This window comes from Lonchura striata, chromosome 5 (assembly GCF_050655825.1).
Source record: "Lonchura striata isolate lonStrDom1 chromosome 5, ASM5065582v1, whole genome shotgun sequence".
Taxonomy (NCBI): domain Eukaryota; kingdom Metazoa; phylum Chordata; class Aves; order Passeriformes; family Estrildidae; genus Lonchura; species Lonchura striata.
This window is the reverse complement of record NC_140707.1, coordinates 37,602,628-37,628,301: the sequence shown is the minus strand read 5'-3', so window position 1 is coordinate 37,628,301 and position 25,674 is coordinate 37,602,628. Positions and strand designations below refer to the sequence as shown.

The following is a 25,674-nucleotide window of genomic DNA, read 5'->3' as shown; positions in this document are numbered from 1 at the left end:
GGAGTCCATGGACAACCGGGGCGGTGCCGGGAGAGGCGGGGCGGTGCCGGGAGAGGCGGGGCGGTGCCGGGTCAGGCGGGGCGGTGCCGGGCCAGGCGGGGCGGTGCCGGGAGAGGCGGGGCGGTGCCGGGCCAGGCGGGGCGGTGCCGGGAGAGGCGGGGCGGTGCCGGGAGAGGCGGGGCGGTGCCGGGCCAGGCGGGGCGGTGCCGGGCCAGGCGGGGCGGTGCCGGGCCAGGCGGGGCGGTGCCGGGCCAGGCGGGGCGGTGCCGGGAGAGGCGGGGCGGTGCCGGGCCAGGCGGGGCGGTGCCGGGCCGGGCGGGGCGGTGCCGGGACAATCGGGGCGGTGCCGGGCCAGGCGGAGCCGCGGTGCGGAAGCGGTGCCGGGCGGGCGCTGCCGGAAGGGGCGGGCGCCGTGGGCGCGGGGGCGCTTCCGTCGGGGCCGATCGCGGCGGTGCCGCTTGTGGCTGGCCCGGGCGGCAGCCGGGGCCGGCGGAGCCGCCGCCATGCACGACGCCTTCGAGCACGTGCCGATCCTGGAGAAGCTGCCGCTGCAGATCGACTGCCTGGCGGCCTGGGGTGAGCCGGAGCGGCCGCGCCGCAGCCCGAGCCGCTCCGCTCCCCCGGCCCGGGCAGCGTTCGTGCGCCTGCCCTGCCCTGCCCTGCCCTGCCCTGGGCTGGGCTGGCGGTGGCGGCGCCCCCGGCCCGGCCGGCGGCACCCGGAGCGGCCGCGGCCCTGCCGGCCCCCGGGCCGAGCCGGGCGCGGGAGCCGCTCCCCGGGTCCCGGCGCTGCCGAGCTCCGCTCCCGGGAGCGCCGCCGGTCGCGGGCCGCGCTGCCCTGCCCAGCCCAGCCCAGCCCAGCCCTCCCCTGCCCAGCCCTGCCCTGCCCTGCCCTGCCCTGCCCAGCCCAGCCCTCCCCTGCCCAGCCCTGCCCAGCCCAGCCCTCCCCTGCCCTGCCCAGCCCTCCCCTGCCCTGCCCTGCCCTGCCCTGCCGTGTCCAGTCCTGCCCAGCCCAGCCCTGCCCTGCCCGCCCGGCCGCAGCCCGGCGGTGGGGGAGGCTGCCGGGACTCCCGGGGCTGTAACCCTGGACCTGCTTTCTTTCTAAAACATTCTCTATGTTGTGACTTAATCTGGAGGGCCGGTGGTGTGTTAAAGTCTTAGATTTCGATTACGTTTGCACGTGTTAGTGATATGTAATGGTGGGTTGTATTTTTGGGCATACTTGAGAGTCAAGATTTTGGTCAGGTGACTGCACCAGCTGTCCTAATGAATGAGCTTGATAAGCCTTTTCAAAGCTGAGACCAGGTGCCGTCGGATGTACTACCAGCATGCAAAATCAGCAGTTTAAAAAGCTCCACAGCCTATGGAATTGTGACCCCAATGAAGTGTTTAAAAAATTATATCCTGAATTATAATACTCCTATTATACATGGATTGTGTATGGTAGAGTTATGTACTGGAGAGGATGTGAAGGTAGTTTATTCCTGCATTGCGGCTTTTACAGCTTTTATCCTTTTTTTTTGAAAGCCTTTATTTTGCTGAACTAGGAAAAAATGTCCTAAACATACAGACTTACAGCAATATAGTTTTGTAAAGAAGATGTGTAATTGTTCCTACAGTGTTTCTACCAAGTAGTAGAAGAAAGGTCTTGCAGGAAATAAGATTTTATTAAAATGCAAATTCCTTTGGTGATGAGGAAGTATTCATGTATGCTGTATAGAAGGAAATATTAATGTATGCTTCTTTCCTGTATGATATTCAGTGAGAAAGAAATTCAGTCGTATTTCATGAGCCTGTAAAGATTTTATGCTTTTTGTATGGTGTAAATGCTGTAAAGAAGATGAGTCTGAAACTGCTATAGAATTTGTATATAAAGGCCCTCTTTTATAAATTTTGAATTATTCTTGGTTGTCCAACCAATCCAAATGTTGCCTAAGCAAAGCTGCCACTCTCCTTCCGAACATAGCTGACTCTATCAAAGAGACATTTTAAAAACCTGACTTAAACTAAATCAAACCCACGTAAACTCGTTTTTCTTTCTGACAGTACTTCCCATTATGTAGCACAGTTCCTCTCTGAGAGATGATATCATCTGAAGAATAGTTCATTGCCTCTTTTGGTGGCACACAAGATGCAATGGTTTGCTTCTTTACTTTTGTATGAAGTAGTGGAATGTGATGGCCAAGCTGTTTATTCTGTTTTGCTGCCTACTCTTTGGCTGTCCTCTCCTGAGAGTTAAAGCTACTTCTGTGCACTCCCACTGGAGAGGTGATAGGAGACCTCTGTAGTCACTACAGAAAGTTCTTTTTCATGCTTGAAGCAAGTTTCCAAGTGTTCTGATAGATGTAGCATAGCCCTATAATAGGCACTGTGAAGAAAATTAACTCTACCCCAGGAAAAACTAGCACGGCTGTGAAGGGCAGGATGTATTGAACTAATCAGACTCTTTTTCTCTTGTCTTTGTAGAGGAATGGCTCCTTGTTGGTACGAAACAAGGGCATCTCCTGCTTTACAGGATCAAGAAAGATGCAGGTAAGTTGATTTTAAGAATTACACGAAAAAGTTGATTGTTATTTTTATTTCCTGCACTTTTAGAGACGTAGTCATTATAACACAAGTGTGATTAGTTGCTGATTTTTTCCTATATAGAATTTAATATACGTAAAGTATGTTTTATTTCAGGTTTCTTTGTTTATAGTAAGTGACTGTAATTTTTATGAATACAGTGTGCAAATATGTGTAAAAGTAGTGCAGTATGCAAGTTGCCAGAGTTTAGATGTGTGTTATCTTTTAACGACAGACTGGATTAGTGAGAGAGCAAATACATTCAGTGGGTCCATGAGCCTCATGGATGGGGAAGAGGGATAAATACTAACTAGTTTTGTCAGGTATTTACTTTTTCCCTGCCTCTTTGACAGTCCTAAGTGCTCGTAGTCTGTTCTAGGAATGCCCTAAATAGAATGATTCTATTTTTGGTTTAGTTAAAATTGATTTTCTCTAAAGACATTTGCATTTCACATTTCCTGCTGTTATGTAGAAACTGATGTTTTTGAATGCAGTAATATTTTGTAGCATGGCACAGGAAAGTAAACACCAAATGTAAGTTTCCAAGTTCATCAGCTCTTGGAAAGATATGAATTTGTAGCCACTTGGATTCTAGAGATTGAATTCAACTTGATTTTTCTGAAACTTGTGGGTTGTCTGTCTAATTGGAACATGCTAGTCTTGAGTTGCTAGTGTCTTATCTCACATGGTAAATTTCTCCCCCTTTTTTGCATCAATGCCAGGAGAGGTTATGTCATCAGAAAGTGTCTGTAAGTCTTTCTCCCTAAAACTCCTTTTTAACCCTTGTGGTGTTTATTCCTTGTCTATTTTGCAGTGATGTGCACCCTAGCAGTTTCAGTTGCTAATATTTGAGTAGTGTGGATAAAATCTTTATGGGTATCTGTATTTCTGAGTTTCAAATTACTTAAATATAATGCTTGTAATGTAAAACTTGGGCAAGGCAGAAATGGAGCTACTGTTGAGGGCCTCAGCTGGGTACAAGAAGTATAATTTACATTTTCACCTGACTGTGTAGGAAACCCTCTGATGCATTTAGCTGTGATGTAAAAGCACAGATATGCTTGTGTCATTCTTCCAATGTTAAGTGGCCAAGTTTGATTTAATAATTATTTGTAATTTACTTAGTGTAAGGTACACACAGTCATGAGTAACTTCAGTTTACATACCCTCGTCTGTCTTTCTGATAGGTTGCAACAGGTTTGAAGTGACACTAGAGAAATCCAACAAGAACTTCTCAAAGAAGATTCAACAGGTAGGAAATACCTGTTGGGTAGTCTAATGATGTGGGGACAGTTTTTCAGCCAATAAATGAAGTATCAAATATACATCTGCAGTCTCTGCTGTGCTTAACAAAAACATTTCTCAAAGCTAAAGATTTTCTTAGAGGTGTAACAGCGAGATGTTTTTGCCTACACTCCCCATAACAGAATAAGCTTGGTTTCATTGCAGGTTTATTTTTGGCTTTTGTTAAGAATAGTTGTTCTGACTGAGAATATTGTAAAAATGATGGTAATACATCAACAGACTGTAATGTGTTATTTGACTCTCAGATGTTATCCTATAGAAATGTGAATATAATTCCACTTACTCAAAATGTAGAATTAAAGTAACTGCCAGTCTTGCTCTGTTTTTTTTTTTTTTTTTTTTTTTTTTTTTTGTTTGTTTGTTTTTTTTTTTTTTTTGAGAATTTGCACTCCATTATTATATTGATTCTAGGAAAAACACTTTAAAGATTATGGATCCTCTTTCAGGATGCAACACTCTGTGTATGCTTTAGAAGTATTTTTGTACTAGTAATATACCAATGCTACAGCTTTTTTCTACCAGCTTAGGTTGCAAATGCTATGTGCCAGCTTGTGAAAAGTTAGACTGAAAACTTTTTTCAGTGTAACTGAAAAGAGTCGAAATAGCTGAAGGAAGATTGTGCATGGAAAACTGCCTTGCTGTTCTCATTATTTTGGGATTTTCTTAGCCTATCTATAATCAAACCTTTTTGAGAGTTTTAGTTTATTAATGGAGTCACTAACAGCATTCTCCCTTTCAGATCCATGTTGTTTCTCAATTTAAAATTTTGGTCAGTCTATTAGGTAAGTGAAGAAAAGTGTTTTATATTTAATGCATTCTTCTAGATGCTGTTATTTGTCTGAATGTGGCACTGTTTCCACACACCAACATAGTAGTCTGGTTGTTGCGAAGTCATTATGTAGAGCTTAGCTTTGCATTTTGCAGAGGAAGCATTGAACAGCACAGATTGAGAAGCAGCTTTGCCAGCTGGGTGAACAAAGCATTAATGCTGATTGGTCATTAGGAATGAAGTACATGCATGCTCTAAAGTGTCTGTGTAAAATATAGTTTGTGTTGGCCCCTGTATGTACACGTATATGCATGCATATGTATGTGTATGATGGGCACTAAAACTTCTGACTCAATTTGCTTGATGTATCAAACTTACCATTGATGTCTTGCACCCAATTCACTTTATGCAGATGTGATCTTTTAGTGTCTTGTGGAAGATTTAAGCTTGCTTGGCTCTGGCTTTCTTTAACTTAGGATCTTCTAATGTTTTTTTTTGCTTACTACTTGTTTCTTTATGATCTCCAAGTCCCAGCTCTTACAAAAACAGTACTGTACATTTTCAGTTGTTCATTTTCCACTAATTTCAGGAGCAGTTCAAAATTATCTTTGTTCATTGAGTCTTCCATGTTGAGCTTGCTCTGTTCTGGCCTGCTTGCTGTCCCTTCCACTCTGCCTTCCCCGGCTTGGTTAGCAGTACCTTCCTGTAGTTTTACCAATGCTGGTGCTAGTCTTCTTTTCTGCATTTATTGTATTTGTATTGTATTTGCCTTAGCATTTTTCAACTTTTGAGAAAACACTTCTTTTCATTTCTTGCAGCTCTTCATTTCACTAGTTATTTTTTATATAAACATAGAAGACAGTAACTTGTTTGAATTAGTAATGACTCTACATGTATTAAATAATAATTGGAGTTTTGTTTAAAACAGAAAATAACATTTATGTCCATGACCTGTTGACATTTCAACAAATCACCACCATTTCAAAGGCAAAAGGTGCATCTCTCTTCACTTGTGATCTGCAGGTAAGGGGAGGAATACAGCTGCACAGATGTCCTTACTGTTTGTAATAACGATTCCTTTTTCATGTTGCTGTATTGATTAGGTTTGTTATTTTGTTAGATGAAAATTACTTGGGTACTAGTGCTTTTTAAAATTAGTACCTACTGCATTTGCTTAAGGCAACATTTTAAAATTATTTTTCTTACTCTGCTTCACAAGGTATTTTCCTGTGCCTGTTGTGATGGTAGCTTTTGATACAGAACTTTTAATACAAGACTTCAAAGCATTTTTGTCTTACACTAACTTTGACTCTGATTTTTTGAAAGATCCCCTTAATATAAAGGCTATTTCTTTTCCTTGCATTGCCAATGTACTGGCTCACTGTGGTTTCCTTCTGCAAGCAATTCTATGTGTTTTTTACATTTTTGTTTCTCTTTATTGGCCCAAGGAGTCCTAGAGCAGCTGAGGTAGATTCAAGCCCTAAAATGGTTCTGTAAGGTGTAGCAGTCCTCTGTTCATAGGCTGTGGTTCATTAAGTGACTAATTTCTATCAGCCTGCCCATAGTATTCAGACACCTTTTTCATAATAAGAAGAGATGGTTTAGGGCTCTTCATAATTTTTTATCTTTTTGCCCCATGGGAGCTTAGTGTTAAATATTTTCTAGGAAGTACTTGGGGTTTTCTAGACATGAAAACTAATGTCTTTCAAAGCACCTTTACATCTGGTCACTGCAAAGTGGCTTGTTGTTTGTGTGTCCAGGCACTTAGCTTTCTTAGTATTTCTTATCAAGAAACTTATCCAACAGGTTAGAGAATTAGATTATTAATAGTTTTATCTGTTAGCATAACACATTCTTTGTGTTGTTCCATTGCCTCACCTTTCCTATACTGCATGGAGTTCCAGCTATTTATCCTAGTTTCAGGGTTGGACTGATAGCTCTCTACTTATCTTCTGTTTGTGTGTGTGTATGCCTTTTGTGCTCTTTTAGTTTTTTTGGATTTCCTTGATGTCACAATCCCTCTCAAAGTTTATTTTTAAGTATCCTGCCACCTCCCCTGCCTCCTTCCTTTCCCTTCTATGCTTCCTTTTTCAGGGAGTGCTCTTCTGGCATGGATGAACAAAGCTGCTCCTCAGTGGGCTGCTTTGCTTCTAGCAGGGGCTTCTTTTCACCTTGTCTTACCTTGCCTCTCTGTGAGTGCCTGTGAGTTAGGTCTGTCTGTTTTCACAGCAATCAGATACAGGGGAAGAGGTGCTGAGGATGTGTGTGGCAGTGCGTAAGAAGCTCCAGCTTTATTTCTGGAAGGACAGGGAGTTTCATGAACTCCAGGTGAGTTGTGTTCTTTCTGTAGCCAGGATGTCTCAGCAGGGAGGGTCATTGCTCTTCACTGCTTGCCTTGCAGTCCCTGTTACTCAGAGGCACTGCTGACTTTCAGAACATTGATGGTTGGTTCTGTGGAGATTTAACAGTGAAACAGCAGAGGGAAGTCAAAATATATGTTTGAAATCACAATTAATGACCTTAATACAGTTTCATAAATTAAACTAAGGGCTGTGTCCCCTTATTTTAATGTTCTGGTTGTAGTACACTTTTAAGTACTTGACTTTTAAGACAGTGAAATGTATGAGCATGCATACCTTGCAAAAACATTATGGAAGTGGTTGCCCTTCTACTCTTAAGTTTTTCAAGCATGTCACTACGTCAGAAGATAGTTTCTGACAAGTTTCTGACAAGTTTCTGACAAGAGGGCTGCAGTCGTGAATACTGGAATAAGAAAAAATAACTAATTGAAATGAGTAGAGGCTTTTTCAGCTACAGTACTCTACTAGAAAATTTTCTACTAAAAAATTATCAGTTAACTTGGAGCATACCTCTTTACTGTACATAAGTCTAGCCTTTTTTCTGAATACTGCCATTCTTTGAACAGTAGATGCTGGACACAGGTGGTGGGAATATGGTGTAGACAAGAGAGCAGCCTGTTATACTCTGTGTTGCCAGATTTGACTTCTGCTTTTCATTCATAACAACCAGTTTAACCTGTTTTCCTCAGGGAGACTTCAGCGTACCTGATGTACCCAAGTCCATGGCCTGGTGTGAAAACTCCATCTGTGTAGGCTTCAAGAGGGACTATTACCTGATCCGGGTGAGATGGGGCTGTGCAATAGGGTTTTAAGAAGATCTGGGTAGCAGCAGAGACTATGGAGGGTGCTCCTGTGCTCAGGAATTTAGCTAACAGAATTATGAAAAGCAGCATCTGGTACTTCTGCTATTTGTGGCTTTGGAAAGGGCAGCCTGTCCTTTTAAATGGATATTTGTTAGGAAATGATCTTCTGTTTGTCGTTGTTGAGACCGGTGTTTGCAGCTCTTGCAGAAAAAAGGAATTTGAGAAGATATATTTTGTTTTGGCAGCAGTCTGTGTAAGCTCAGTTTGCATTTTATTTAATGTATTAAGAAATGAGTTTAGCTCTAAAAGGACAAAGAGACCAAGAATAACTCATCTGGCATACAGTGAAGGTTACCCATTCTTTCATTTTTCATTCTCTAGCCAAACTGTAATTGTTTGAAAGGCTCTGAACTTAATGCTAATTTAATATTACAGTTTCCACTTACACTTCATTTGCGGCTATAGTTAATCCTTTTTTCTGTCTTTACAATTGGCTTCTACAGATATTGGAAAATAGGATGAAGATGAGGTGTACCACACATGTACATGTATGTACATGATTGGCAACACTGATCTGTAGTCAAAAGGAAAACCGCACATAAGTTTTGCAGTCAATTGAAACTGATGCTGCTCATAAAAGCAGGGGTGCCTTTCTGCAGTGCTCTCCTAGATGTTGATTCCTGCCATTCTAGTGACAGGAGTAGTTGTGCAGCTGCTCAAGCAAGCAGGGTGAGACCAACTGTCCCAAGTATTTACTATGGGTTGGCTTTGGTGCTCAACTAACCTATCCTTGAATAGCTTTATTTTACTAAATAGGCAGGAAAAGTACACATGTTTTTATGCTGGTGTTTTCTGGTGGCTAGCTGTTGATTTATCAAATGCTTGAGCTGTAATGCAATGGAAGCAACAGGAATGTGCGGCTGAAGTTGAAGAAGGATTCTCTGTTTTGGTTGTTATATCAGCTCATGAATTTTTTGTGTGAGTTCAGTTCCCACTGAGCATGTGGCCCAAATAATGAGTGGTTAGGGCAGGGGAAGATGGCTAGGCAGGTTTCTAGGCTTTTAGTTAGTTTTTGGTTGTTGTTGTTGTTGGTTTTTTTTTTTTTTTTAATGTGGCAGTGTTCACTCATGCAAGGATAAAACAGCGTTAAAAGTTTTGGCTGAAGTGAAGGGTTTGGACACTTTAGCTGATTTTACTTCTGTGCTATAATGCATTTGATAAATTGGTGTCAATTATGTGCTCAGTTACTATGATCATCTCAGACATAAAAGTAATAATTTTTTATTTCAGTATAAGCAGGATGAATTATGATATGCAGAAACTCTTTAAATTTGCACTTGTCCTGTTAGTGATTAGCCTGGGCTGCAAAATCCCTCTAGGGGTTTTTGCTTTAGTCTTATGTAGCTTGGAAGAAAACATTATTGTGCAAAACACTTTTTTAAAAATGTTCTTTATTATCCTAGGTGGATGGAAAAGGATCCATCAAAGAACTGTTTCCCACAGGGAAGCAGCTGGAACCATTGGTAGCTCCTGTAGCAGATGGAAAAGTTGCAGTTGGCCAAGATGATCTAACAGTTGTGCTTAATGAAGAAGGGGTCTGTACTCAGAAATGTGCCTTGAATTGGACAGATATTCCTATAGCCATGGGTGAGAAGTAGGAGTTTGTTTTTGGTTTTATTTAAATTTACTTCTTTACTCTTGTGTATGTGCTACAATTATTATGTTCGCGGCATTTTGAAGCCAGCTGGATTTGGGACAGTTTCTACAGTATTTTAAGTTGTACTCTGGGGAAGGTTTTGTGTGTTTGTTTTGGCTTCTTAGCCTTCTTTGCTTGAGGTCTGTGGGCCTCTCTCATAAAATAGGTGTATTCCATATCTTTTATACAGGAAATGGAAGGTAATGTGTTAAAGCACTCTAAATCTGTGTGCCTCAGCATTTCCTTATGATGAAGGATGAGCAAAAGGCTTGGTAGTAGTCTGTTAGCGAATTGCTGTCAGTCTAAGGTGCTGAGTTTTGTTTTGAATATGTAAAAGGGGCACATTTCAGGGGGATGAACAATTGAAGAGAAGCCTTAAGTCACAGCTTGTTTCAAGGAATGCTTGAGAACAATCAACTTAAATGTATCACTTGTTTCATGAGCAGAGCACCAGCCTCCCTACATCATTGCCGTTCTGCCGAGGTACGTGGAGATCCGCACTTTCGAGCCCCGGCTGCTGGTGCAGAGCATCGAGCTGCAGAGGCCACGCTTCATCACCTCTGGAGGGTATTGATAGAACTCACTGCCACTGCTGTCAGGCTGGCTGGCTGCATGCAGCATGCTGAAAAACTGGGAGAAGAGCAGCTTTTCTAACTCTCACCTTAAGATGTAGCACTGAAGCAGTCTGTTGGGTTTTTATGGAGATTGGTGGAGGCCATACTTTGAGGAGGAAAGGATAGAGTTGAGGGTCTTTAAGAATTTGTGACATTGGAGATGCAATCTTTTTTCTGCTTTGCAATAATGCTCCAGATGCTCTTGGATTGATCCATGTTCATATTATTGGATTTGGATTCTTTTAAGATAGGGTATGGCTGCTTTCTGAGCACTGAAACATAATAATTGACATTTTTTTGTCTTCTTTACAGCACAAACATTATATATGTGGCAAGTAATCACTTTGTTTGGAGACTCATTCCGGTGTCCATAGCCACACAGATCCAGCAGCTTCTGCAGGACAAACAGTTTGAGTTGGCTTTGCAGTTGGCAGTAAGTACTCAAAAATTTAAGTTTTCAGTGGATGCAATTGTGCAAAAGGGCACAAAGGGATGTTTGCTATCTGCTTAACTATAGTGAGTCCACTAATCAGTCAGTATAACCTCCCAGCTGTCCACTTTGCACAAACTGGTAAATTCTAGACTATTTTAACTGAAGTTTTAGTTTTGTGCTGCCTTTATTCCATATTGATCTATTGTGGTGTAGATTTTGAGAAATAATCTTGTATATAAAAGATTATCTCTCTTAGCTGTTTAGTTGGTTACCTTCTTTTAGAATTTGAAATAATTTAGGCTTTAGAGTCTTCAGACAGCTTGTAAACAGTGTATTTTGGAGTTCTGAGTTTTGTCATGTGACCTTTTTTTTGGGTAGTATTACTCCTGAAACAATAATTTGTTAGAGATGCTGATGCAGTATATTTAATTATGCTGCTCTTACTGTGTTAGGATTTTTTGGTTTCTGGAAGCTTTCCTTAATTAATTGCATTTTGAATTGATGACTTGAAAAAAAAATTTGAAAAGACAAATGAGTGAAGAGACAATTGCTTTGAGGGAGCAGGTATAGAGGTAACCAGAGGTAGCTTTAAGACCTTGCAAATTATCTCAGTGACACAATAAGCGTAGACAGGCACCAGCAGTGTTCACTTTGAGAGATTATCTTTTTTCTTCCTACTTTCTCCACAGGATAATGCTCCTGTTAATTCTCTAGGGTGTTTCTCTTTCCTATACAAGGCACGAGAGTTTTTAATGTTTGTTAATTTGTATGCAGGAAATGAAAGATGATTCAGATAGTGAGAAGCGACAGCAAATTCACCACATAAAGAACCTCTTTGCCTTCAACCTTTTCTGCCAGAAGCGTTTTGATGAGTCCATGCAAGTTTTTGCCAAGCTTGGTACAGGTAAATGCTTGGGTTGGCATTGAATCCCTTAAGTTAGGAGGAATGGAGTCAAGCTCTCTGGCTATTTTATGGGGTTTTTTGTTTGTTTTCTGTTTTGTTTTAGTTCAAAACAGTGCTATCTTGTGCAGATCAGTCCCCTGTGAACAGCAAATAACCTGGGCAGCTATTTAGTTATTTTTTTGGTGGTGCTGGTAATTAAGTAATTACTTAATTAACTACACAATTAAGTACAACTAAATTCTTAATAAATTACACTTAGTAAATTAAATGAAATCTGGAGTATGTAGTAAATGAAGTTAAATCTGGAGTTTGTCCTTTTTACAGACTATCTTTTTATTCTAGGGTATTTAAAGCATGCACAGCATGTGCACAGACCCTTTGAAGTTTAATGTTTGAGCAGCTGCTAAAAGCCTACTTGTAGCTTGGAATGAAAAATAATCAACATCTATAGATTTGCAAAATCATTGGACTCTGAGGACTCTTAACTGTTGGTTTAGCCAAGATACTGAAAAATAAAGCTTTCCTGTGCTTTTGGAAGTCACAGTAGTCTCTGGTACTAGGTCATGCTAGGGCTATTGGAAGAATACTTGAAGACTGAAATTAAGCACTGTATAATAGTGCTTAAGACTGAGATTCTTTATATTGGTGACAGAATTCTCATGTGCATTTAAACCTATAGCTTATTTTCATTACACTTACATAATACTTAACTTTGGAAAACTACAGTGAAAGACAAGGGCTGAGAGCTCAAGGTATTTGGAGCTTGAATTAGAGGATAGTTATTTTGAATTTGCTTATACTCTGTGAAAACAGATGTGTGTTAGTTACAGATGGTACTATTTAGTTCTTGTTTCAAAAGTGCAGTAAATCTTCTCTTAATACATTGCTTGTTCCTAGAAATCCTGTCTTACTGTCAGAGAGGTTAATGCTAGGAATCTGCAAGAAGAGCAGTACAGTTGTAATAATGGCTTGTCCTCCAAGTGTGCCAAGTGCACAGGTTGGAAGTTCCTGTGATTGGACTCTTGAAATACTTTGCTCTTGCTTCTTTGATGTTGTTTTAGCTTCTTTTCTGTAATGAGCAAATTTTATTGAGGCTCTAGAACCTTGTGGATGTACAAGTAGACTGCAGACTGCTCTGTTAGAAAGATAAGCTTGCTCTGAGTTTGCAAAAATATGAATGGTTACTAATACCAGTTATTTTTTGCATAGATCCCACTCATGTGATGGGTCTGTATCCTGACCTCCTGCCCACAGATTACAGGAAACAGCTACAGTATCCCAACCCCCTGCCAGGGCTCTCTGGGGCAGAGCTGGAGAAGGCACATTTAGCTCTGATAGACTACCTAACTCAAGTGAGTGCTCCTCTACCTGGTTTTAGAGCAGGCTTACTCAGTTCTAGCATGCTTTGTTAACTGTGGTGTGCTGGAAGCAGTACACCTAGTGCAGCTCTGGCCTGCTAGCTTTGATGGGCTATCTTCATGGCTGGAAAATACAGCAGCAGCTCCTGAGTGAGCAGGGGAAGTGGAACACATGAGGTACCCCACAGAGACGTGGAAAACATCACATGTGATTGGACAAAATTTCCTTATGGAGTGGATCTGACTACAGATCCAGTATTTTATTTCTAGTATCCTTCTGAAGAGAACCTGAGCACTTTTTTTTTTGTGCAATGATTATTATGAAGGGCACTCTGTCCAGGAGATAGGTTGAGGGCATTCAGTGAAAGGTGGAATGGGAATTAATGGGCCTTGTAAGTTCCTGCCCTCTTTATTTTGTTGTAACTGGAACCTGAATTGTTTGATTGCCATCCTTAGTAGAGTAAAAGGAAGCTTGTGCCTGAAGGAGGACAGGTTTTATGCCTGTAGTGTGAAATCTAAATTGTTTTCCAAATGTTTCCTGACTTCTCCAAAATGTCTGTTCAGGTTAACAGAATTTCCTTCTGACAGTTTTCTCAAGACTGTGGATGTTTTGCAAAACTAGAAATGTGCAAAACAAATACATACACCTGAATATGGTTGTAAAGCTTGTGTTGAATAGTGAGTGACAAAAAAACTATTAAAACAAATTACTAAATTGGCTTAATTTAGTCTTTGTAGTTGATGGGTCATATATACTGAGGTGAGATGTAGAAATCCGTGGCATTTTCATTTCAAAATTTCATTTGATGTCCTGCAGAAAAGGAGTCAGCTAGTGAAGAAGCTAAATGATTCTGATCATCAGTCCAGTACCTCACCCCTCATGGAAGGAACACCCACAATCAAATCCAAAAAGAAGCTGCTACAAATCATTGATACCACCCTGTTAAAGTGTTACCTGCATGTGAGTTTCTGTCTGACCTAAAGGCTTTGCCGTGCAAGCTCTGGTGGAATTTCAGACTGAAGCATTTAAGAAGGAGGAAAATGAGTTACTTCAGAAATTCAGAAAAACTGTCTTTGATCTAAAAATAATGTGAAAATCTGAGCGTTACTTAGTTTTGTCACTGGTCAGGAAGCAGTTTTAGGGAATGAGGCAGATGTGTCTGATCTTGGTTGCTGCTTCTGTCAAAAGAAAGTGGCTGTGTATTTTGAAGGTCTTTTATTCTTTTATTGCTTTATACTGTTAAACACAGTAAAGTATGGTCTTGGGTGTTTTGATGTTTTTAAAAGCCTGACCTCTGTTGTTGAAGGGGAGTAACTTTGATCTGTTGTTTTCTTTCTGTCCTCAAAGTTATGAAAATTAACATGGGCCTTACTGTAAGATACTAAACTGTCATTTCTTATTTTTCTTAAGCTGTGAGGCTTCCTTCCTTCCCTGCCCCCCCTTCCAGCTTGTGTTTTGTACTGTACACTTAGAAGGTGCACTTCCAGTGAAGTTTACGTGCTTCCTTTTTGCTTGCAGACAAATGTGGCACTGGTGGCACCGCTGCTACGTCTGGAGAACAATCACTGCCATATTGAGGAGAGTGAGCATGTGCTAAAGAAAGCACACAAGTATAGTGAGCTGATAATACTGTATGAGAAAAAAGGTCTGCATGAGAAAGGTAATTATGAGGATGGAGAGGAGGAGTTAGAAGCATTTGTTCTTTGTATTGTGTTTTGACCTCAGTGCGCAGGCAGTATTCTGAAGAGGATGTTTAATTGCTATCTTATGATTAAATCTGTTCCTGTTACAATTTGGTTTATATCTTCAAAACAAAACTTTGTTTTGTCTTCAGTAGCATAATGGGAAAAATGCACTTTTTTGTGGTTCATGTTGGAACTAGCATTTACAAAGGAATTCTTTTCTTTTGAAAGCATTACAGGTACTGGTGGATCAGTCAAAGAAAGCCAACTCACCTTTGAAGGGTCATGAGAGGACAGTGCAATATTTGCAGCATTTGGGTGAGTATGCAGAAGAGCAGTATTTCTGTGAGGTTTTTATTCTTGTTTGGCTTAGTGGTCTGGAGGCTATCAAACTGAAAAGCTATCCTTGTTATCTTGTTTAGTTTCTTGCATAATGCAACCTTCAAGTATTAGCTCAAGGGGTTGAAGTTTCATTGAAACTTAAATAACTTATTGGAAAACATTGCTTATTTCTTATTAAAATATCCACTGGGAGAAAATGGGCCATGGTAGTTTGAATTTTCTTCCAGTGGTTAAGAATGAAGTAGAAAATCATTCTGAGTGAAGTAGAAAATCTACTTTAGTCTACTCTTTTCTATCAATTTCTTGGTATTTAATGCAATATTCTTAGGAAGTTCTCAAGTAATTACAAATTCCTCCAGGCTTGTAGTCTGGTCTTTTAAGTTATCAAGTACGTATTACTAATGGGTAATACTTAATACTTGCCTTGTGTCAATAGGGCAAGCACTTGTTCATTGCATCAAAGCAATATTAGTTGTGTGATTGGCCATCAACAATATGCTTTATCAGTGTGCAGGAGAATTATATATTTAGTGGGGTGGGAGATAGTTTACTGTGTTGCATTATTCTTTCATCTTTTAAAAACAATATTATGGAGAATCTTTTCCTATTATAGCTCATGTTTAAATTAAGGATTTGTTGCTGGGGAAGTGTAGAAATTCCCTGCCTGTGGCCTGTGAGAATCCCCATGCAGATGAATGTTATGTTGTATACTGAGGGAGCAGTTGTTCTGTTTTGTGGTGCAGAGTGGTGTTTTCCTTTTAGTATACTTCACAGTGCACATTGTCAGCATTTTTGAATTTATTTTTTAGGTTCTAAAAATGAATATGAAGATGCTGCTTGTTTTAAATATTGTGGGATGGAAAGAAACAAACAATGCCTGCCTTTTTATAGGGTTGCTTTAAATTTCTGTTTCCTGTATAGTTGTGTTGTGTTATTTGGGCAGTGAATGCCTCAGTGATTCTGAGCAGGAGGGTGAGGGGAAAGTGATGTTTTCCTAACATGTTTTATTAGTATTGTGAACCAAAGTGTCCTAACTTTGGTTTGGTCCAAAAAGTGTTCTTTTTAAAGGGGCAGGTCCTACATTTTGCTAAAAGCTGAGAAGCTGTTATGTGTCATGTAGTTTCTGTGCCAGTTACTTCAGTACTATGATGCTTGCCTACTTGTTATGAAGTATTTGACTATTTGCTGTAGAAGTCATTGGACTGACAGGCTGGAAGTGGACTGAAGAAGTTACACAAGTGAAAAGGTCACTGCCTCTCTTCCCTAATTAAAACAAGTTGAAAGTGAAGACTTCTGGAATGTGATTAAGGCAATCTTGATTTTGGGCTGAATTCTTTACATTTGGTGACACTTAGTATTTGAGTTAATTTTTGTTTCTGTTTCAAATCATGTTTGTGAAGCAATGAAATTGTAGCTTTGGAATGAGTGATTTTCTTGACTTAAGCAACAACTGGATTCTTCATGTAAATTAAGCTTTGCTGGCTCTGAAAGCATCTGCTTGTGTTGTGAATAGGTAGATATTTAGGATTTTAACACTGAGCACTGCTGCTTTTGTATTCCAGGCACAGAGAACTTGCACTTGGTATTTTCCTACTCTGTCTGGGTGCTGAGAGATTTTCCTGAAGATGGACTGAAGGTTAGTGTGGTTGAAAGAAGTACCTTGTTGTTGATATTCTTAGTATAGTATATGGACTCGGGATAACTCATTGTAAGAAGCTCATTAATGCTAAACCAAATTAAATACATAATTTGTATTTTCTGGTTTCAGTACTAATGCTTTTCCATTTTTGGAAGACCTTATAAGAAATAGCTAGGAACCTTTGATAGAGCATTTCATGTTACTGATGCCACACTTTTGCACAAGAGCCTAATTGAGTATTTACATGTCAAGTGTTGATTTGCCTATAAAATTGACTCCCTGTATTTGGGATGTGTTGAGCTTTGTAAGAGAAGAGTGTTCTCTAGGGCAGAAGTGGGGGTGTTTATTAGTTTTGTCAGAGGTGAAATAACTTCCCAGTGCCTGAATAAGCTGCTCCTTTTTCTAATTATCCTCTGTGTGCTTACTCTTTGGACACATGATGATATGCTGGGCTTCAATGCCTCAGAGAAAAATATACTGTGGCACTTAGAAAAGGAAAATCACCAATCTGAATAAAATTTTATTTAACAGATATTTACAGAAGACCTCCCTGAAGTGGAAGCTTTGCCACGAGACAAAGTGCTCAATTTCTTGATAGAAAATTTTAAAAGCTTGACTATTCCTTACCTGGTAAGAACTCAATCTTTACTAGTGCATTTTACCTTCAGGTACAAAATGTTACCTGTAAGATCTTATTTGTCTAGGAATTGGAGCCTGATGCTGTCTCAGAGAATGTTAGTTGTACAAAAGAAAACATAATTAAAATACACTAAATCCTGAAGTCAAGCTTGGAAAAGACAAGCATGGAACTGTTCCTTATAAAGAATTACTTCCCAGTGGAAGTGTCTACAGCTGAGCTTTAACATGTATTTACAGGAACACATCATTCATGTCTGGGAAGAAACTGGTGCAGACTTCCACAACTGTCTGATCCAGCTGTACTGTGAGAAAGTGCAGGGCTTAATGAAAGAATATCTCAGTTCTTTCCCTGCAGGTATGTCTAGCCTTTTCTGGTGGGAGGACTGGGGTATGGGAGAGCACAGGGGAGCCTTCATATTCCATGTTGTAATCCTTCCCTGTTGAGATCCAGCATAAGATACCTAAGTGATGGAGGGAACTGGAAAACTTGTGGATTTGTAGGACATTTTAGATTATTGCTTCTCAAGAGATCTTTCAAGGGACCAAGCAGCATGTTCATAATTAAGTCAAATGGCAGCTACTGCTCCATGGATAGGGAAGGGTTTTGAATAACTTGAGTATTGCTTTAACCAGTCATGTGATTTGCTTTTAGGAGCTAACGTTAGTTTGGAACGTACATGACAGCCCCAACCCGTGAAACAGTTCTATCACCATTTAGTTCCTCTTCATAATGATTTGTTTATCTTCTAGTACAGACTAGTATAGTGAGATAGTTGTAATAATTAAGTTAATGTTGTTTTTTTTTCATACAGATAGAGCTCCAGTGCCTGCTGGGGAGGAAGGAGGAGACTTGGGGGATTACCGGAAAAAGCTGCTTCTTTTTCTGGAGAAGTCTAGCTGGTATGAGCCTAGTCGACTTATTAGTGACTTCCCCTTTGATGGTGAGTCCTGTTTCTATAGGTTAACTATACCTAGCTTATTGCATTGTAGAGCAAAACTTCCTCACTTACCATAGAATCATGGTAATAGAAATAGAGAAGATGGCTTTGTCTGTAGTTGTAGGCCACTGTGTGTATACTGACTCTCTGTTTGCTGGCACAGTTGGGTTTGCTGGTTTCTGCAGAATTCATGTAACTGCTGACCTAAGACCTGGTGGCATCTCCCAGCTATTTAGCCTAACTTTGTGATGACCCTGAATTGCTCAACAGATCTGAAGGTTATTGTTTCTTAAGGTGACTTAAGAATTCATAAAAGGTTTCTGAAACTAGTGTGAAATGTAGACTTACAGTGTCAGTGTAACTTATACTGTAGCCTGAGCACAGATTAATACTTCCTTCTGTTAGTCTGGTCACTAATTTTGTCATTTCCTTGTGTAGCTGTTGATTTAATCCATCATGCTATCACTAGGTCTCCTAGAAGAACGTGCTCTGCTCTTGGGTCGAATGGGGAAACATGAGCAAGCTCTGTTTATTTATGTTCATATCTTGAAGGACACCAACATGGCTGAAAAGTAAGGATCTCTTTATTTTATTTTTTTTGTATTTTTGCATGACTTATTTTGCTGACTGCTGTGTGGATAGGCTGTGTAGTGAAATGTTGCTATGTGTGGAGCATGAACATTATAAGTCTTCAGGATCTTCTGTGTTTTCACATTTTATTGACCGTGAAGCTCTTCTGGGTGTCTATTACAGATGCTGCTGTCCCTTGAGGTTTGCCTTTTCATGCTCTTCTGTCGCTGTGCTTCAGAGCAATATGACCATCATCAATGATCTGTCCTTAGTCTATGATCTTGTGTCTTGTTTTGCTTTCTTTCTGTTTGGAGAGATGTTCACTAGCCCACATTAAAAATAATCCTTGTTAGTGAAGATATAGCATTTTTCTACATGTTTTGTGCCAGGAAACTTCCTGAGTGAATCAGAAGTACTCAGGTAAAAATAGACTTACCCAACCTAATACTTGCAGGTATATCTGGGATCTGTTCAACATAGTTACTTTTAAAGCTATTTTCAGCAAATGCTTGTTAAAAGGCATTCATCCCTGTTACTCAGTGTACAGTAGTGAACAGCTTATTTTTGTGATTCAGATACACTAATTAGATATATATATACACTTAGGTTTTTATGCTGTGATGTGTTAATTGGGGATATCTTTTCCCCCCTTTTTCTTACACAGCTAAATTCAGTTTGGCTTCTTCATTAAGGCTTTTTAAGTTGATTGGAAGTAGGAGACTTGCACAAAATTTTGCTTCTTTCAGCACTGTGATGCGGAGTAAATGGTGTAATCCTGCTGTGCAGTTTGATGAATTGATCTGAATCAGATGTTCAGTCACTTAACTTGGATGACTTCAGTAGTAATTAAATGTTAATTTCTGTAAACTGATTCTTTGTGTCCTGTAACTGTTTCTGTATTTGTCTTAATTCTTCTGTGTTGATTCTTCTAGCTACTGCCATAAGCATTATGACAGAAACAAAGATGGCAACAAAGATGTAAGTAGCTTTTTGTTCAGTAAGGAAGTAGAAGGCTATTCATACCTTATTCAAGACTTGAAAGTTCTTGCTCTGTATGGACCTTTTCAGGGTTTGTCTGGTGTATGGGAACCTGTGTATAATCTATTGAAATTTAGGAATTCCTAGGTGATTGTAGGGTGGTTTTTGTTGAAAATCTTACTGTATTATTGGATTTGAGCAGTGCAGAATTTTGGATGGCATGGGTATAACTTAGTACCATTGCTGGGTTTTACCAGCACCGTCAGCTGTGGGTACGTGCAGCAGTTTTAGAACTTCCCTGTGTGTGCCACAGGTGTACCTGTCCCTGCTGCGGATGTATCTCTCCCCACCCAGTGTTCATTGCCTGGGACCTATCAAGATGGAGGTGCTGGAGCCTCAAGCCAATCTGCAGGCTGCTCTGCAGGTTTTGGAGCTGCACCACAGCAAACTGGATACCACTAAGGTAAGTCAGACCTGTGAGTACTCAATCTGTGCTGTTGGCAGGAGACTACAGAAGGACTGGAGTAGGCAAATGAATGGAATGTGTCGATCTAAATGTGTCGATTTCTATTCTGTTTTAGTCTCTATTCCTTTTTAACTTTTCCTAACTTTGTTCCAGGCAATAAACCTACTCCCAGCAAATACACAGATTAATGAAATTCGCATCTTCTTAGAGAAAGTACTTGAAGAAAATGCTCAGAAGAAAAGATTTAATCAAGTGCTCAAGAACCTTCTCCATGCAGAGTTTCTGAGGGTAAGCATCCACCACCTGTTATTTATTTAAATAATGTTTTAAAATGCATTCAATATTGAAATTTACTGTTTCTTCTAGGGTATGGGTGTCCTCTAGATGGTGCTGTAATGCACCTGAAATTAAATGGGAGCCATGTAGCTTGAACATCCTTTTTGCAGGAGATGGTGTGTGCATTCATTTTAGTTTGGATGAGGTGTTTGTCTTTGCTCACTGTGCTGTGGTGTGCACTGCAGAATCATCTCAGACAGCTTGAACTGGATTTCTTTCAAATGAAGTGAGCCAGGGGACGCAGTTCAAGTGTTCACTTTAACACCCCTTTAGTAGTTGAACGCCTTAGGCTGTGCACCAAGGTGAAAGCAAAACCCTGCAATTCATATAGTGTGGGTTTTTGGGTGTCCAGTGGCACCTGCTCTGCTCCACAGACCTGCTCCGCTCCACAGACCTGCTTCTTCTGTGCTGCACAACTTGGTAATATAAGTACAGCCACTGACAGTTAAACATGATGGTTTGCAGTTTCATCAGACCAAGACATGGCATTGCTTTTTGAGCAGCTTGGGGTTTTTATCCTTCTTTAGGTCCAGGAGGAGCGGATCTTGCATCAGCAAGTCAAGTGCATAATTACAGAGGAGAAGGTGTGCACTGTTTGTAAAAAGAAGATAGGTAACAGGTGAGAGAGCTGGGTAAACTAATCAAATCAAATATTAATCTGGTATACTTAAATGAAGAATGTTGGAAAACTGAATGTATGTATAGCCAGAGGGAACAGCAGTATGAGGGAGCCGTTTGAAGGGTGTTTGAAATACAATTCACATTAATTAGCTGGATGATTAGGAATACTTTGAAGCTTTCGTCAGTGAATTTGCTGCAAGAGTTTAATCCTCCTTTCAACAAAGGAGTATAAAACCCTTTCAGAAACTCCCAAGAGTTCTTACTTCATAACTCTTGAAGGCATGAAGTTGGTCCTCATACTGATTTTTGAAAACTTTGTAAGAACACTGCCTTTCTAAGAACCTGCTTCTTAGCTAGAATTGAAGAGGATGATACAAATAATTTTAAGCTGAGATGCATGTGTAGTTTTCTATATCTGATGGCTTTATGGCTCTCTGACTGATTTATGTTTTGTAGCTTACATGCAATAGGATGTTTAAAAGTAGAACTAATTTGCTTGACCTGAGATGAGCTCAGTTGCCTTAGGGCGTGGTGCTGATAGCACCAGGGTTGAGAGTTCAATCACTGTGCTGGCCATTTACTTAAGAGTTGGACTCTAATCCTTGTGGGTTCCTTCCAACTCAGAATACTCTGTGAATCTGTGAACTTTTCTTCTATCATTTCTAGCAGCTAATTTAGGGTTAATATAGAATGCATATTTTATTTGCACTTTTTTTTTTCTTTCAACTGGAGGGAAATGCTACATGGCTCGGTTATTGTTTTCTTCTTGATGGGAGCCCTTCTGAGCTATCAGTAGCATTAACAATGATAGGGAAAGGTTCTTTTCTCAAAATATTTTCATAAACATCAGTCTAAATATTGCTATACATATTAAATTTTTTGCTCCTAACATGTGGCATGTAGCATCAGAATTGAAATTTGCATATGTAATATTGTTTTGGTTGTCTAGAATTTTTCTGGTGCTGTTAAGTTTAGCAAGATTTTGAAGGGCAAGCATGTCCCCCAGTCTTTAACTTGTTACCAGTGACTTCCAAGTAAAGTGTGCCTGCAGAAATGAAAATAGATTTTAAAAACCTCTAAGCAAACCTCTTAGAATATCCATAGAATTATTTTCTCTATTTTCTCTTTAATATGTTCAGTCTATAGTTTAAAAAAGTGTCACTATCATGTGTGTCTCTGATTCTGCCCAACTTGGATGCTCTTGTTTGAATATTGAAAACTATTTGTCTTGACAGCTGATGTTGTGTTTTGTTCTCTTTACAGTGCATTTGCTCGATACCCTAATGCAATAGTCGTGCATTATTTCTGCTCCAAAGAAGTCAACACACTGGACACCTGACCTTGTCATGGTCAATATTCCCAACATTCATACGAAATTCAGTACTGATGACGAAAGAAGTTGATGTGTCTGAGATTTTTGAGGCTTGTTGCTAGGTTCTCTTACACTGGGTAGAAATCATTTGTATCTGTGGACTGACTGTACCTACCCAGCAATACTGATTTACTAGAAAATGACTTTAACCATGTTGTTACAATGCTGGCAACTACACTGAACCTCTCAGTCCTCAGAGAAGAATAGAAACTGATTTTTGTAGCGAGTTTTGTAACACGCTCCAGCCTTGCAAATGAACCATTAGACAACTTTTGGACGTTCACCACAAATCAAATTTTACAATAAAATGTACTTTCTTAGGGTGGCAATGTTGTGATTTGGCCTTGTATGTAAGTATTTATTCAAAAAAAGAAAATTCCCTGAAAGTCTTTGCAGCCATATCAGCATTGCATGGAGATCACCAGGTGTTTGTCATAGAGGAGGCTTCTGTGTCTGTTTCTAGACTTAGGGAGTGTAACATTTATCTCAGCAACAGAAATGGTTTAAGTGCTGGCCAAAGGACTCTCTGTTGATTTTCAATGGTTTTGCCTGACCTTCTGGTAAGTTGTTTCACAGGAGATATTCAGACAAATGGTAGATACCATTTTGAAAAGAAGCTTTTTTTCTTTTTTTTTTTTTTTCTTTTTTTTTTCTTTTTGTTTTAGTTTGAGAGCTATAAATTGAATTAACTTGTGTGTTGTTTGCACTGTATTCACTCTTAGTGTGAGTGGAATCTCAGAGACTGAAGAAGTTCACATCTGCACTCAAAGGAAAACGCAAAGGACACCCTGTAAAGCAATTTCTTGAAGGAGTGAACTCTAGTTACTGCTTGAGCTTGTGGACTATGCTTGAGACTTCTGTATATAAATTCTTTAGTCTCTGGTTCATTTTCCAACACTGAAGTAAAATCCAGACTGTTTCAATATCTGTGTATTTTAAATGCTCTAGAACTGCATTCTGTTCAGGCTGGTACTGTTCTGAAATTACTGTTGGGCCAGAAATCTTAACACAAGAACTAAATTGTACCATACTCACTCTGGACTGTAATATTTTTGTCTAACTTATTTTTTCAGAAACATTAATCAGTAGCAGATTGGTATGAGGGACAAAATGTTGTAGAAAGAATCTGTGGAGTGTTAATGAAAAGGCAGAAGTAGCAAATAACCCAACAGAGTGGCTGTTTGACTCCCAGCATCCTGGTCTAGCAGTACTTATTTATAAGTCATTATTAAGTGGTGTGGAGCATGACATGTAACTACCAGATATCACATCTTAAAGAACAAGCTGATGAATAAATCTGCCTAAAGTGTAGTTGAACCTCAGTTAACATCATAGGTTTACTTAAATCATGTGAGTGTTTTTTTAGGAACAGATCTGCTGTAGCCTGAAAAGGGTCCCAATTCACTTTTATTTGCCAGTGTTAATAGTTTCCTTGATAACTGTTTTTCCCTTGTTCATATGTGTTTGTATTTATTGTTCATGCACTCTTCTGGATTTCTTAGTCCAGTGTTTTGTTTGGATGTCTTGGGCAGTATTGCTACTAAATACTTTCTGCAGAGGCTAGATAGAGGGGATCTGTGGTGTTAATGTTTTTAAACTTGTATTTCTTCTGTTTGAAGAAGAGAGCCTAAAAATACTTACACTAGATTTGCATATTCTGTATAGATCTTTATATACTACTTCAGGTACGGAGGGAGGATGGTTTGGGAGAGTTGTGTTTACAGGTCATAGAGAATGAAGAGAGGGTATTTGAAAAGACCCTGCATTCTTTGTATACATATATAACAATGCTACTCTGATTTTTACTTATGTTTAGTACTGGTACTATGATTTTTATTTGCCTTCATTATCTGTTACCAGGATCTTCATTACTTAAAACTGAAGTTGTGCCTCTTGTCATCTCCACTGCATACCTTTTACAGAGATGTGGTTTGTGCTGTACTTTTTTTTTTGTTGGTTCATACAATGTGCTTTGGGTTTACTAACCATACAGCAGGTTTAACTAAAGCAATAGGTTGTAATAAATATCGTGAACCAATGTGTGTTTCAGTCATTGTGCAGTTAAACTTCTCTGGGCTGATGTAGATTTTATTTTTTATTTGTGTATTAGACCTCACTTTCTCCTGGAAGTCAGACCTGATGCAGTATCTCAGTATTTCCTATGTGTATGTGTAAATCCAGTGGGCCATTCTCAATGTAGGTTTTGACATGCTTATGAATGTTCTTAAAATCCTACTAAAACCACTTTTATATTACCTCTTTGAATAATATTTTTACAAGTCTTACACCACTATACCATTAAACATGTACTTACTAGAGAACACTAGAATTACTGACAAATTTTTTTTTGAGTGGTGATAGGCTATTTTGTGCTGGAGAGGGATGTTGAGCTCTGTGTGACCAAATCAGGAAATGTTTAGATTCACAGGTTTGCACTTGCTTGGGCTGTAGGTCATAGAGTAGTCTGGTATTGGAGGTAGAATCTAGATCCTCAGTTTTCCCATTCTATAGCCATGGGAAGCACCAGCATAGAGAAAGTCTCCTGTCTCCATGTTCACAGAATCACAGGATGGGTCAGGTTGGGAGGACCCACAGTGGGTCATTCAGTGCAAGATCCCTGCTCAAGCCAGGGGCATCTCCAGCAGCCAGCCCCAGCCTGTGCTGGTGCCTGGGGTTGTTCTTCCCAGGTGCAGGACCCTGCATTTGCCCTGGCTGGATTTCAGACAGCTCTTCCCTGCCCATCTCTCCAGCCTGTCGAGGGCCTTCTCAAGGGCTGCACAGCCCTCCGGGGTACCAGCCACTCCTCCCAGCTTTGTGTCATCAGTGAGCTTGCTGAGGAGGCATCTGCTCCTTCATCCAAGTCATTGATAAATAAATTGAACAACTAAGTATATTAGTGTTTCTGGAGAAAATGAAAACAACAAACACAAATCAAATCCTATCCTTGCTTGAATCCTTTCAAATTTTCATCTCTTCTAATTGTATACTGCATCTCATCTCTTAGTGCTGCTAATGGGACCAAAAGGGGTCCCTTGTGATATGTACACACATTTAAAATAATATATAATATAGTTTGTGATGATGCAATTAATGCTTTCTGACAAAAAGCCCCAAGACTGCAATGCAGATATACATCTACCTCAATCCCTGTGGGCATGCTAATCCAAGCAGAAGTAAAATTACTAGGTGGGAGGCTTTCTTTGTCTCATCTTTTGATGCCATTGTGCTTGCTTGTTTTCTTAGTTTGCTGGGAAATAACAAAATCAAGTAGTTTCTCTTTGGATAT

The 25,674-nt window shown here is 40.0% G+C and overlaps 1 protein-coding gene across 2 annotated transcripts; it reads left to right on the top strand.

The window, feature by feature from the left end:
• The first annotated feature begins 405 nt into the window (after nucleotides 1–405).
• VPS39 (VPS39 subunit of HOPS complex) lies at nucleotides 406–24,426 on the top strand. 2 transcript variants are annotated; one of them, XM_077784147.2, is made up of 26 exons: nucleotides 406–576; nucleotides 2,464–2,529; nucleotides 3,285–3,311; nucleotides 3,750–3,814; nucleotides 4,607–4,649; nucleotides 5,565–5,659; nucleotides 6,866–6,964; nucleotides 7,686–7,778; nucleotides 9,263–9,446; nucleotides 9,942–10,062; nucleotides 10,422–10,542; nucleotides 11,317–11,446; nucleotides 12,656–12,798; nucleotides 13,622–13,765; nucleotides 14,324–14,465; nucleotides 14,719–14,805; nucleotides 16,392–16,465; nucleotides 17,000–17,098; nucleotides 17,345–17,462; nucleotides 17,920–18,048; nucleotides 18,515–18,617; nucleotides 19,548–19,593; nucleotides 19,907–20,056; nucleotides 20,213–20,347; nucleotides 20,923–21,014; nucleotides 22,280–24,426. In XM_077784147.2, exons 1-26 carry the CDS (start codon nucleotides 504–506, stop codon nucleotides 22,353–22,355), a joined length of 2,655 nt encoding a protein of 884 aa, XP_077640273.1. In that variant the 5' UTR covers nucleotides 406–503; the 3' UTR covers nucleotides 22,356–24,426. The 2 variants fall into 2 exon arrangements, with proteins under 2 accessions (XP_077640273.1, XP_077640274.1); XM_077784148.2 differs by lacking the exon at nucleotides 3,285–3,311.
• The last annotated feature ends 1,248 nt before the right edge of the window (nucleotides 24,427–25,674 follow it).